General features: G+C 46.7%; 1 protein-coding gene across 4 annotated transcripts in view; it reads right to left on the reverse strand.

The window, feature by feature from the left end:
* Window positions 1-1,805: 1,805 nt before the first annotated feature.
* The window catches only part of SGK1 (serum/glucocorticoid regulated kinase 1), a 111,830-nt gene continuing 101,290 nt past the window's right edge, over window positions 1,806-12,345 (reverse strand). Inside the window, exons 1-12 of one of the 4 annotated variants that reach the window (XM_022557113.2) lie at window positions 10,263-10,410; window positions 7,338-7,413; window positions 6,523-6,598; window positions 6,001-6,105; window positions 5,815-5,898; window positions 5,583-5,714; window positions 5,201-5,313; window positions 4,770-4,893; window positions 4,240-4,335; window positions 3,589-3,744; window positions 3,395-3,484; window positions 1,806-3,014 (exon numbers count right to left, since the gene is read on the reverse strand). In XM_022557113.2, the coding sequence (XP_022412821.1) occupies window positions 2,847-3,014; window positions 3,395-3,484; window positions 3,589-3,744; window positions 4,240-4,335; window positions 4,770-4,893; window positions 5,201-5,313; window positions 5,583-5,714; window positions 5,815-5,898; window positions 6,001-6,105; window positions 6,523-6,598; window positions 7,338-7,413; window positions 10,263-10,296 (1,254 nt within the window). In that variant the 5' untranslated portion in view covers window positions 10,297-10,410 and the 3' untranslated portion in view covers window positions 1,806-2,846. Of the gene's footprint in view, window positions 3,015-3,394; window positions 3,485-3,588; window positions 3,745-4,239; window positions 4,336-4,769; window positions 4,894-5,200; window positions 5,314-5,582; window positions 5,715-5,814; window positions 5,899-6,000; window positions 6,106-6,522; window positions 6,599-7,337; window positions 7,414-7,542; window positions 7,697-8,485; window positions 9,176-10,262; window positions 10,411-12,345 lie in introns of those variants that run through there. The other 3 variants (XM_022557094.3, XM_022557103.3, XM_089922016.1) reach the window with 3 other exon arrangements.

The raw sequence follows: 12,345 nt of genomic DNA on the forward strand, positions 1-12,345 counted from the left end.
CTTTTTTTTAGTTGATCCCTTTTTCTTTCTGGACTTCCCTGTTCTTGCCCTGTTCCCTTTCCACCCACTTGTGTTTGATTTAATCTCCTCCTGTTTATGTGACACTTGGGACTCCTCTGGCTCTTATCAACTCTCCAGCAATGCAAATCAGATCTTACATAGTGACTGACTGAAGCCATGAACCAAATTTCTACCCTTAAAAAATTAAAAAGCTTTGTAATCCATGATTACATTACATTACATTACATTACATTACATTAACTCATGATCCTCTGAGTTATCTATAATTAGATGGGAGAGTCCAGGCTGCAAGACATACGTTCAGATAAAAAAAGTGATTTAAGTACTTATTGTTCAAAGAGGAACTCTTAACTGTTATTGATCATGAGAATGAGGGGGAGATATGCAGAAAGCCTTTTTGTCAGGGCTAGCATCAGTCATTACTAGGACTTTAGACTTTCTTTGTCACCATTGTCGATGTTGGCATTGGGTTTGCTAAGGGGTTTAATATGCAGCTACTGTCTGTAGGGCAGAGCCGTAACTCAAATGCAGAGCTTGATCTGGGGTTCCCCTTCAGCAAGAAGTCATTGACTCAAGAGAGACAGACTAAGTGATCTCCAACACCTGTTCAACCCTTACAAGCATTCTGGGAGAGGTGAGATATAAGAGCCATGATAAAAGGGAAAATGATCACTACTTTCCCTGGGGAAATCCCTGTGCAAACTAACAGGTCAAGGTAGAGGGTGTGCAGTAGGCTTAGAGCAGCAGCAAGGCCAACTATTGGAGAATCCCGTGTATGCTAGGAAATTTGTGGAAGGCCTAGAAAAGTGAAAAAGTCCAAACAACTTGGACGCAAGATGATTATCTCCTAATATCAAGCCCCTTTCCTTTCTCCTACAGGAAATATTCCAATGGGATGAGCTCTAGGGAAGGCCTCTGAACATCAGTCGGGTGGGCCCCATGCAGTGCTGTGTGCACACCAGCTTCAGTGGCTTCTGGTCCAAACCAGGGATGTGCCCCTGCCAGGGTCCTTCCCTGAGCTGACACTGGACTTTTTTTTGGCTCTGGTTACTCTCACGAACCAGGAGTCCTGCCGGCTCAGCATTTTGGGAACATAGCCATGTATGACAACACCCTCACCCTCTTCAGTGGCATTCTCATACACTTACAGACTGTTATCCCGATTTCGACAAACTGCGTTATTGAAAGTCTGTCTTTCCCGCCAGGATGTGTAAGGGCAGAGATCTGTCAGCTTTGCTCATTGCTTTATCCCCAGCACTCAGAATAGAGCCTGGCACCAGGGAAGGCACCAAGTATTTGTTGAAAGAATTATCTGTTACTTCAGACAAGCCAAATGTCGGACAAACAGCCAACTTCACAGGGCAGGCAATGAGTATAGGGATCATTACTTCATGGCTGTCCTTGAGAGAGTTAAATTGACAAGGACTTGTTTGGATGCATTTATGAATAATGACTGACATAAATTGGCTTTAGAGAATCCCCTGGCGGTCCAGTGGTTAGGACTCTGTGTCCTTCCACTGCAGGGGGCATGGGTTCTCCCTGGTCTGGGAACTAAGATCCTGCAAGTCATGCAATGCAGCCTCCCACCAAAGAAAAAAAAAATAATTGGCTTTAAGACCACCCTATTCTCTCTTAGAGTCAGAAGCTGATGCTACTGGAGGAAATCAAGCCACTGAGCTGTAAACTACAGCAGCCATTTCCCTGGTTTTAAATTTTAAACAGATCTACTATTGCCCCCTTAACTGAAATTTACAAAATAACACACATGACACAATTTCTGCAAATATTTTTCAAGGTTTTATTGCAAACCAAAGTTGGTTTATCACACACAAAAAAAGGTGTGTGGTAGGGAGGGGGGGAAAGGATTGTACATTATTATAACCATGTTAATTACAGTACATTAAAATGGTGGTTTACATTACAAATAAGCCTGTAAGTTTAAATATACTAGTGTTATAACCCAATGTACAGACTTTCTTTATACAATACATATAATTATCAGGAATGCAAAAAAGAAACAAAAAAACCCAAAAACATAAATAATGCCCATTTTACAGGTGATATTTTAAACAATGAAAACACCAGGCTCTGACTGACAACTGGGGCATTGGTCCATAAAAACCTTTTCTAAAAATAGAAATATTTGTAGCAGCAATGCTTCTTTAAGCATCTGGATACAAGTCATTGCAAGACCATTTTCGATAAATTTTAGTTATTAACTATATCTTACAAAAAAAAAACAGCCTACACATAAATTTATCTTCCAAATATGGAAGAAACAAACAATGTCCCACGTTGTAGTGTCCTGCAAGTGTCACATTGATGCTTATAACTGAGTCTTTCTGTGAGCAAGCATACCACACTCATACGGCTGATCACACAGGAAAGTCCACAAGGAAAAACAGAAGGAAACACTCGGCAACAGGAAGAACTTTGGAGCTAACACGATCTCATCAGAAAAGGCACGTTTCATAAGATGCGTTATCACGGCCCGGACAGACCTTCAGAAGCTCCTTCTCCGAACAGCGTCCTCCTACGAATGAGACCACTGCATCTGCCTGGGGTGGCCCTCTACTGCTCATTTCAGAGATAGCACCACATTGGAAGGAAGAATAAAGGAAAACCTCACGAGCTCACTGAGGAGGATGTGCTCTTCGAAAAGCTTCCAGCAAACAGTGTGCAATAAGATTGCCAAGATGTGCAAGCTTCCAGGGATGTGCAAATTCTCTTTTAAGATGTCCTGTCAGCTGGCAGCTCTGCCAAAAGGCTAACTAAAACATTTCAAAAACGCCCGTAAAATCCTTCACAACCAACCCTAAGACCATTCAGAGGAAAGAGTCCACGGGAGGTGCGTAGGAAAAGCCCAGGAAGGCCTCGGCCGCTTCCTTGACGCTGGCTGTGAGAAGGATACTGTCGGGCGACCGACCAATGGAGTTGGGGACTGGCTCTTCGGTAAACTCGGGATCAAAGTGCCGCAGGTCGCTGGGTCCACTCTGATGCAGGAAGGGAAGAAAACGTACTCCATGTCAAGAATTCACAATGGAGACAAGAAAGGGAAATTCTCATGCAGGCACCATATGGCAACTTCCACCATCAGCAACCATTTCAAGCACAAAACCCAAAGGCCATACAAAGTTTCAACTATGAGGACCATGCTTACTTTCCATCTTTTGCTACTGTAATTTATAAAAGGTGTGGAAAAATAACGTGAGCTTTGTTGGGACAAAAGTTCTACTTTTTTCTGTGGGTAAAATAATGGCTTACGAATGCCAATTTATTCCTTGAGGGCCCTTCCCCTTCCACCACTACCAACAGCAACTCTGACCTAAAGAAATGCCCTCTGGGCCTGTGCACACTCACGAGAGATACTCACCACATTTGGGTTAAAAGGGGGAGTAATCTTCTTATTAATGAGATCATCCCAGTTAATTAGGGAGAAGAAGACGTGATTCTTAATCTCCATCTGTTGAGAAAGAAGCACGAATTTAGAAGAGTGAAATTCAAGAAGGGCGGTGAGGTCTAGGGCTCTACACATACAGCCCAGGAGGAGAGGAAAAAATGACTCACAAAGTCATCCTTGGCACCAAGCCTCTTTGTCCTGTCCTTCTGCAGGAGGCCCTCCAGGACGTGTCTTGCAGAATTTGTAATATTTGGCTTCAACTGGAGGGGTTTGTTCAGAATGTTGTCGTACATCTCAGCTGTGTTTCGGCTATAAAATGGAGGCTGAAAGAAGCAGGAAGATTACTTACTACTTAATTGGAAGTTTGGGAGAGCATCCATTACCAAGAAAGACTTAAACGTAATATATGAAGCTGGTTTTGACAAAGTTTATCACCTGATAGGTTTTCTTTACCTTAGATTTTTAAGTGTCTACATTTTGCCACCCTTATCAGGGGGTAGATGTTAATAAGCCATGTTTTTCACTCTCACATAGGTTAAGTGTGGTCACACCTAGTAAAATGTGAACTTACAAAAGAAAAAATCCACTAGGTAACGGTTTACCCTAAAATACCTATAGCTTAACCAATATGCCTCTCTCATCAGCATTTGACAAGCGTACTAATAGAGGGCAAGACGTGATGATCAGGTCTGCAGTGGGGCTTGTGTGCCCAGATAAGTCTGGATTTTTAAGACTAAGTCCAGATATTTAAGACTACATTCCAGGGAGAAATGTATCAACCCAGGGCAATATTTCACGATTTTCAATGGGCTACTCACCAGGCCATAGAGCATCTCATATAAGACGGCCCCCAGACACCACCAGTCCACGGTCCTATCATAAGGCTGCTTATGAAGCACCTCAGGTGCAAGATACTGAAAGACAGACCAGGAAAAGAGAGTTTAGAGCCCCTGAAACTAGGCAATCCCAAGACCAGGCATGCACTTTGAAAGGGCTGAGAGACCCTGGGTCCACTTGGAGGATATATTTCTTTAAACTACTTCCTGATAAAACTGCTGGCTTTGAGGCTGACTGGCCACTTACATGTCCTGATGTTTTGAATGCTATTGGGTTCTCCTCAGATATCTTACTTAGGGGTTTAGAACCTTTTATAGTGTGGACCTTACAAACAGCTCACTTTAATTAAAGCAACGTGAGGCCTTGGAATTTCTCATGCCTCCAACAGCCAGTGTATTTTACTTGCACTGAACTGGACTAAATCATCTCCGAAAACAGCTTGTTCTTTCAGTAGTTAAGGGTCACTGCAGTGATCCCTTCCTGGAGGGGTGTGGACCAGGAGTTCGCCTACCTCGGGTGTGCCGCAGAAGGTGGATGTCGTGCCATTGTGTTCAATGTTCTCCTTGCAGAGTCCAAAGTCAGTAAGGACAATGTGTCCCTGTGAATCCAGCAAAATATTCTCTGGCTTTAAGTCTCTGTAAAAAAAAAAAAAAAAAAAGAATAGGAAAGTAGTCGTATTAAGTTAATTTCACCGCATTAGCAATCCTCCATAAAGATCACCACTAGGGCTATTGGAAGCACTTTACATTCACTGTAGTTGTGTTAGTGAATCTCATTGGCTAGTTCCCTCATGGCAGGGAGTCAACAGATGGGTCACATGCTGGGGACCTGGTTTTAGGTGACCAAGTTGTGCCTAAACACAGATTATTTTAAGGCCCTGTCAAAGGCCGGGCTATGTCTCCTTTACACAAGGAAGGGAGCCTTAAGAGCCCTTCAGCTCACCTATAAACGATGTTCAGAGAGTGCAGGTAACCCAAGGCACTGGCTATTTCAGCAGCATAGAACCGAGCCCGTGGTTCCAGGAAGCATCGCTCCCTCTGGAGATGGTAGAACAACTGTAGGAGATAGAACAGAGTTAGCCTGGGTTGCCAAAAACCCCGGACAATGCATTGGATCTGTCTTGACATATATAGCTAAAGAGGACAATTGCAGGAAGTGGCCCTAAATAGTTTATAAGCCATCTGAAAGCTGGCAGGTTAAAGGAAATACTAAATCTGGTAACTCTTCCCCCACTAATTATCTTTTAAAAACTTTCCTCTCAAATTAAAACAAAGCAGGCTATGCACGGGACAGCCAGGGGTCAGCTCCCATCCTCTCTGCTCACCTCTCCACCGTTAATGTAGTCTAGGACAAAGTACAGTTTGTCAGCCGTCTGGAAAGAGAAGTGAAGGCCCACCAGGAAAGGGTGTTTCACGTTCTTCAGGAGAACATTCCGCTCCGACATAATATGCTTTTCCTAGAAAAAGGACAATTAAGATGTAGTGGCAAATTTCAACGTGGCGCCAAGATGTCAAGGTAATGTCTACTGAATGTCTATCTCCAAGCCCATCTCATACCTCCTTCTTTTTCAGGATCGCTTTCTTCTGTAAAACTTTGACTGCATAGAACGCTTCTTCGGCTTTGTGTCTTGCCAGGAGAACCTGAAATTGAAATTAACAATCATTTTCCTGTTCACATCCAGGGAGATGTAAAATGAGTATATGAAAGACTATAAATAACGACAGCTTCAGATGTGAAATTACCTTTCCAAAACTGCCCTTCCCGATCACTTTCAAGAAGTGAAAGTCAGATGGTTTAGCATGAGGGTTGGATGATGGGCCCAGGTTAATTTGCTGAGAAGGACTTGGCTGGAAGATAAAAGGTTTTCTTTTAATATCCTTGCTTCAAAGGAAGATAGCGATTAATAAAGTATAGGCAATGCAAAAAGGTGGTACATCTGCAAATGACAGGGGCAGGTCCCCAGACATCTATAAACACATTCCAAACTCCTTTTCATCCATACATGCAAATGTTTCAAATGAGAGTATGGAAACTGTATATAATCGTGTTGTTCTTAAGCAGATAACTTTTATGAAATATGTCTTTTAAAATACTCCACTGACTCATACTTAAGTGCTTAAGTCACTTGTCTGCCATGAACCAACGAGGCATTCCTGCCTTGATGCTAACTCAAATGCTATTTTATAATTCCATCAACATAGGAAAACTAACTGACTCATTTACAAGATTCCTCCACTGATGCATCACGAATAGAGAACACTTACTGGAGGAGAAGGGTTGGCATTCATGAGCTCAGGCTCCTGAGGTTGGGAGATTTTCAAAATGGACTGAACTTCAGGGCTGCAGAGAAGAAAGGAGCAACGTTGAACATCCTAACTCGCCACGTGAGGGCAGACCGACACCAATAGTGAATTTCTGGCTCCACCTTCCCGGGGGACTCAGTGTTTAAAAACTGAGAAAATGACAGCCAAAATGATAAACCCAGTTAAACACAGAGGGTTGTTCTTCAAGGAGAGAGGGGGTGAATTAGGCAAACATGAAAATTTTATCGGGACTTCCTTGGTGGCGCAGTGGTTAAGAATCCCCCTGCTAACGCAGGGAACACGGGTTCGAGCCCTGGTCCGGGAAGATCCCACTATGCCGCGGGAGCAACTAAGCCCTGCGCCACAACTACTGAGCCCGCGCGCCACAACTACTGAAGCCAGCTCGCCTAGAGCCCTTGTGCTCCGCAACAAGAGAAGCCGCCGCAATGAGAAGCCCACGCACCGCAACAAAGTTGTGGTGCCCCCGCGCACCACAACTAGGCCTGGGCACAGCAACGAAGACCCAACGCAGCCAAATATAAATACATTTATAAAAAAGAAAATTTTACCTTGCATTTCCAGAACAAGCCAAATCAGCAAATTAATTGTAATGCTTTAAATGTTTGAAATAATTAGAACTTAAAGAGAAAAGGGATCCCCACCCTCGGTAAGTCGTCGGCTTCCTGATCAATATATTGATGAGGATGTCTTTACCGCTGGTAAATGGAAACTTCCCTACTTAATTTTATTTCCCCACGTCGCCCCACCAAACTTACTGTTTGCATGCATACGAGTTATTGGCAATCTTCTGAATAAAGTCGTTCAGGCCCATCCTTCTCTGTTTCATGAAAGCTGCGAATTAGAGGAGAAACGTTTAGACGGCTTTGTAACACCCGACGCCACACACACCAGTCTGATCCGCGACCTTCAAAACTTTCCACTTGGCGTAACCTGGAAGTCCAGTCGTATTCCTACACTCACCGATGAGAATTGCTACCATGCCCCTCATCCTGGAGTAAGTGAGGGTGTCCCTAGCAGCCTCGGTTTTCACCGTCATCATCACAGAGAGAGAGCACGAGGAGCTGTCAAGCCCGAGAGACCGGCTCAGCCAACACTGCGCTCCGGCCGCGCCGCCGGCTTTATATGACTTGTGCCGCCGCGAGGGCGGGACCCACAAGACGTGGAGGAGGCGGCGCTGCCCGGCCCCGTCGCGACCCCGCCCCCGGCTGCCGCGCGACTTGCCCGGCGGCAAAGCGGCCGGCGGCAGGCGGTTCCGCCCCCGGCGAGAGGGCCCAGCCCGGAGCGGGGGCGGGGGGCGCGGGGGGCGCGGGGACCGCCCGGGCAGGGCCCGGCGCAGAGCAGTTGTCGGCCTCGTTCGGCTCCCGGGCTGGGGAGGGGGAAACCGCCGGCGGAGGGGGTGGGGGGGTAGGGAGCGGCCGGGGTAATTTTCCACCTTTCTCATTTATTCCGCCCTGCGAGGAAATCAGAGTCGCGGCACATCAGGAAATCAGAGCGCTTTCTGCCCGGTGCGAGGTGATCGGGGTGGCTCTGTGCCCGCTCTGGCTTCTCAAACTCTCCGCTCGGATTCACTCCCGGCCCCGGCGCCGACCCTGACACTCTCCCCTAATCCGCAAGGCAGCCTCCGCAGCCCTCGCCGGCCGGCCGCGCACCGCCGCCAGCTGAGGTTATCTGTCGGGCGCAGGGCTGCAGCGCCGGGGGAGGGCGGCCCCGCACGCCCTTATCTCCGGCCCCAGCTTGGGGCCAGAGCGCCCGGCGCGTCCCCGGGTTCCCGCCGCCCTCCTACCCCTTCCCCATCTCTCCATCCTTGGTACTACCCCAAATACCCAGCCCCTCTCGCCCAATCCGAGCAACTAGTGGAGGAGTTGGTGAGACAAGCCCCCCGCGTGCCGGCAGCGGCGCTTACCCAGTCCGGTGAGCAAGAAGGACTCGCTCCGTTTCTGCGCCTCGGCCCTCTTTTTGTGCCGGGGCCGGAGCAGGGACTCGAGCCGGGCCCTGGCCAGCGCGCCCTGCATCTCCCCCATGGGCAGCGGCGGCCGGGCGCGCAGCGGGCGAGGGCGACCAGAGAACACTGACGTTTCCTTGAAGGAGCCGCCGTGACTCAGGCCGGGCAAGATTTCCTGCCCCGAGTCCCAAAACAAACAAATGGCCCTTGTGCGCGGCCGAGCCGCTTCCGAAAACGCCTTTTTTGTGCTTTTGGCCCAAGCCAAGCAAGGCTGAAAAATCCCAGAACTTGGAAGAGGAGGAAGGAAGGAAAGAAAGAGGGAAGGGGGAGGGAGAGAGGTCAGGAATGTGGAGGGGAGGGGGCGGAAATAAAATTCGTCTCTGCACTAAAGGAAAAAAAAAATCTGCATTTCACTTTTTTTTTTCCCCCTAATCTTTGGGAACATTCTGTCCTTTTCCGCATGTAATTTTCCCCCTTGCCTTTTTAATCCCCGCCTTGCCAAAAACACGTGAGGAGGTGGCAAGTTAGGGGACAGACCTGGCGTGACCCTGGGGCGGTGCGGAGTCGGCATCCCAGGCCATCGTCGACTCCCGAGGTTCCCTCGCCCGCTCCCCGACCTGAAAACTCCGCAAGGTCGCATCCCATTGTCTTCAAATCTCTCAGTTTGTGCTCGTCTTCCCTACCCCTCCTCCGGTTTAATTCAGGACTGACCCCGCAGTCTTCTTACAGGTTTACCACCTCGATCTTTCCCTCAAGTCCCAGATAACTTGTGACTCGTTAACTCCTGAAAGATTAGCCGGGAGCCTCCTCCGCTCTAGAAAGTAAGGGAGGGAGGGAGGGAAGCTCTGCAGAGCAGCGGTGCGGTGCCTTCCAGTAACCCCGCCGCTGGGAGATGCCTGGGAGCTGCAGCCTGACCGCCGGTGGGAGGACTCGCGCCAGCGCCGGCGGGGAAGCCACGAGCACAACGACTGGGCCAGGAGCGGGGAGAGGGCTGCAAGTTACTAAGTTTGCAGGGCCGGGTACCTGGCGCCTGTCAGGGATGTCTGCGGTGCCTGCCCTGCCATGACCCCTTGCTGCCAACGGCCTTGCCATTTAAGGTTGCCTACTGGATCTGACACACTCTGAACTACTAACTGTCAAACCAAGAATACATGTGAAGCGGTTTTTCTTTGGTGCTGGGCAGGAATTTGTTTTGCAAACCAACCACCTTATTTGTCTTAACGTGATCCGTAGCCTCAACTGCTTTACAGCAGCCTCAAGCTGGCAGAAGAGAATACACATCCTCTCTGCTGGAGACTGGCTGGGAAATTCTGCTCAGCACCCACTCTTTAAAAAGCACTTACTATTCCCTGAAACTGACACTCCAACCCAAAGCACGGTTTAGGAAACTCCAAGTCACAGTAACTGGCCCATTTCTGCTTCCTCTTTCATGGATTCTTCATATAACATGACTTTGTTATTGCCAGTACCCCCATATCCCACGCTCCACTTCCACTAGCCTAGGCCAGCCCTGCTCCCACCCGGTTCCTTCCCCTTTTGAGAAAGCAAAATTTTTGAAGAATGACCAGAAACACCAAACTGCACCAAGATTTCTGCCTGTTTGTTTTTTAAACGTTAGATTAAGAAACCTCCAGCGACTCACCTCCTGTGCCCTCCCCATGCCAAGTAACCCCAAATTCTCTGAAGCATCTTTGTTTTACCCATTTCATCCAAATTATCTTAATAAAAGCAGACAAACCTTTCAAAGGGGATTTTATAGCCTCCTCTTTCATTCTTCAGGTTGCCTAGGATATGGAGGTTGGGGATTCCTTTCTGGAGGCTGGAGGTAGAGCTTAGTTATGGCTGGAGTAGCCTCCCTGCTATGTGCCTGATAGGACTGGAAGCTGAGATGATAAGGGAGCACGAGTCAGAGGCGGCTGTCCCAGTCTGTTATGAACCCCACTTTATATAAAAGGCAATTTACATACAGGAAGGGAGCAAGCTGCAAAGTTCAACACTGGGCTGTTTATTCCCTTCGTTGCAACATCATCCAGAAAATTACAGTCATCAGTGCCCTGGGTTTATTACACCCCCAGCAAGACACACAAGAAATGTAACTTGACTGATTATCATCACAAATCAGTCCAGAAAAAATTCAAAACACATGCACAGAGTTCATTTTCTCAAAGAGGCTCTGCTCGCATTCCAGGAGGAACGTGGAATTTAAGTTAGAGGGCTCTAAGTGGAACAGAGAAGAGGCACAACCATATGATTTGTGGTTGGAACAGAAAAGCATCGTCTGCTGTGCTCCCTCCTCCCCCCGACACTAACGTTGCAGCCGTTGGAGACGGACGGTCTGCTAAACTTATCATTTAACGGAGAGAATCAAGTTGTTGAGACTGGCTTTTCTTCCAACCGGATACCTGATGGGTGGAGCAGGGGCCCCCTGTTCTGTCCCAGCAACCTACTAAGACTTCCGAACAGGAAGGTGACACACGGCGGCGGGTGTATGGGGTGGGGGGAGGTACGCGGGGGAACGGTGTGCGACGCGCGCCTAACTCTTCACAGGCTTTAGGTTGTCCTGTGGCTGCTATTCAAACGCTTGATCTGTTCTTCCTTCCTGTCGCCAGCCTCTTTCTTTGGTTCAGAGAGTGCTCCTACCGGGAGAAATCCGGCCCCTTCCCTCCTACACCCTGGTGGCGAAGTGGCCCGAACTACGTCACCAGTATCTGCTTGTAAATACGAGCTAGAGGGCGCTCGCGTTCTCCGGGAGAACTACTCCCGAATGTATGATTTCCCCCACTTCTCTCCTGGGGTTTAATCAGTTCCAGATAATGCCTCCACAATACCTTGTGAGGGCAAAGAAAATAGATAGACGGCTTGATATGAGAGACGCTAATTAGTTCCCCACTCCCCCAAGCCAATCGTCTCATTTATTCCTCATACTGGGAAAACGCAATCAAACTCTCAAATGGGAATTATTCACCAAGATGTAATGTTTGCACTGAAACAAAACAGTTGCCAATGTATGTGTATTTTAATACGAAAATTATTTTAGCTTTTCAAATGGGAATTATTCACCAAGATGTAATGTTTGCACTGAAACAAAACAGTTTCCACTGTGTATTTTAATACGAAAATTATTTTAGCTTTTCTACTTAGTGATTAAGTAAAATTTTTCCTTAATGATGAACTATAAATACTACAACCTGAAAGCTTTACTAAGATATGATTCTTTCCGTTTAATTTAAAGGCGCAGAGAACAAATTCCTGGTACTTCTCAACATATTAGAGGAAATATTTTAAAAAATATAAGGACTTAACTTTTTTTTTACTGTTAAAATATTTTCATGTCAACATAAAATGAGATAAGGGTTTGACAAGCAAGTTTCAGAATATGAACATCGATTTCTAAAATGATTTACCTTTTCAGAAGCCTAAATATATATGCATATAAATCTTAAGGATTTAAAAAAAAATCATGGTTTTTTTTCCCCCATTTTAATACATCTGCAATTGACAAACATGCAAAATAATTAAGTTCCCCTCTTGGGCTATTTCTTTAATGTGTCAGCTGTGTTAGTCTTCATTCCTTAGATAAAATGTCTTCCATTGATAACAGGGCAATATGATGATTTTGTGTTGCTCAAACTGTCATAAATTCTATAACAGCCCTGTGCTGCACCATTTAGGTTGCCATACTTATTGTTTTATTGGTGAATGCGTAGGAAATCTTTTTCCTGGAGCATCTCCAAAGATAGTACATAGAAATGCCAGAAAACATAATTATTACTCTAGAGAGCAACAAAATGGATCAGTTTTTATTGAAGGTTGTCACCAAG

This window comes from Delphinapterus leucas, chromosome 12 (genome assembly GCF_059928025.1).
Source record: "Delphinapterus leucas isolate spDelLeu-1000000601 "Yukka" chromosome 12, BTC_Dleu_Yukka2, whole genome shotgun sequence".
NCBI classification, from domain to species: Eukaryota; Metazoa; Chordata; class Mammalia; order Artiodactyla; family Monodontidae; genus Delphinapterus; species Delphinapterus leucas.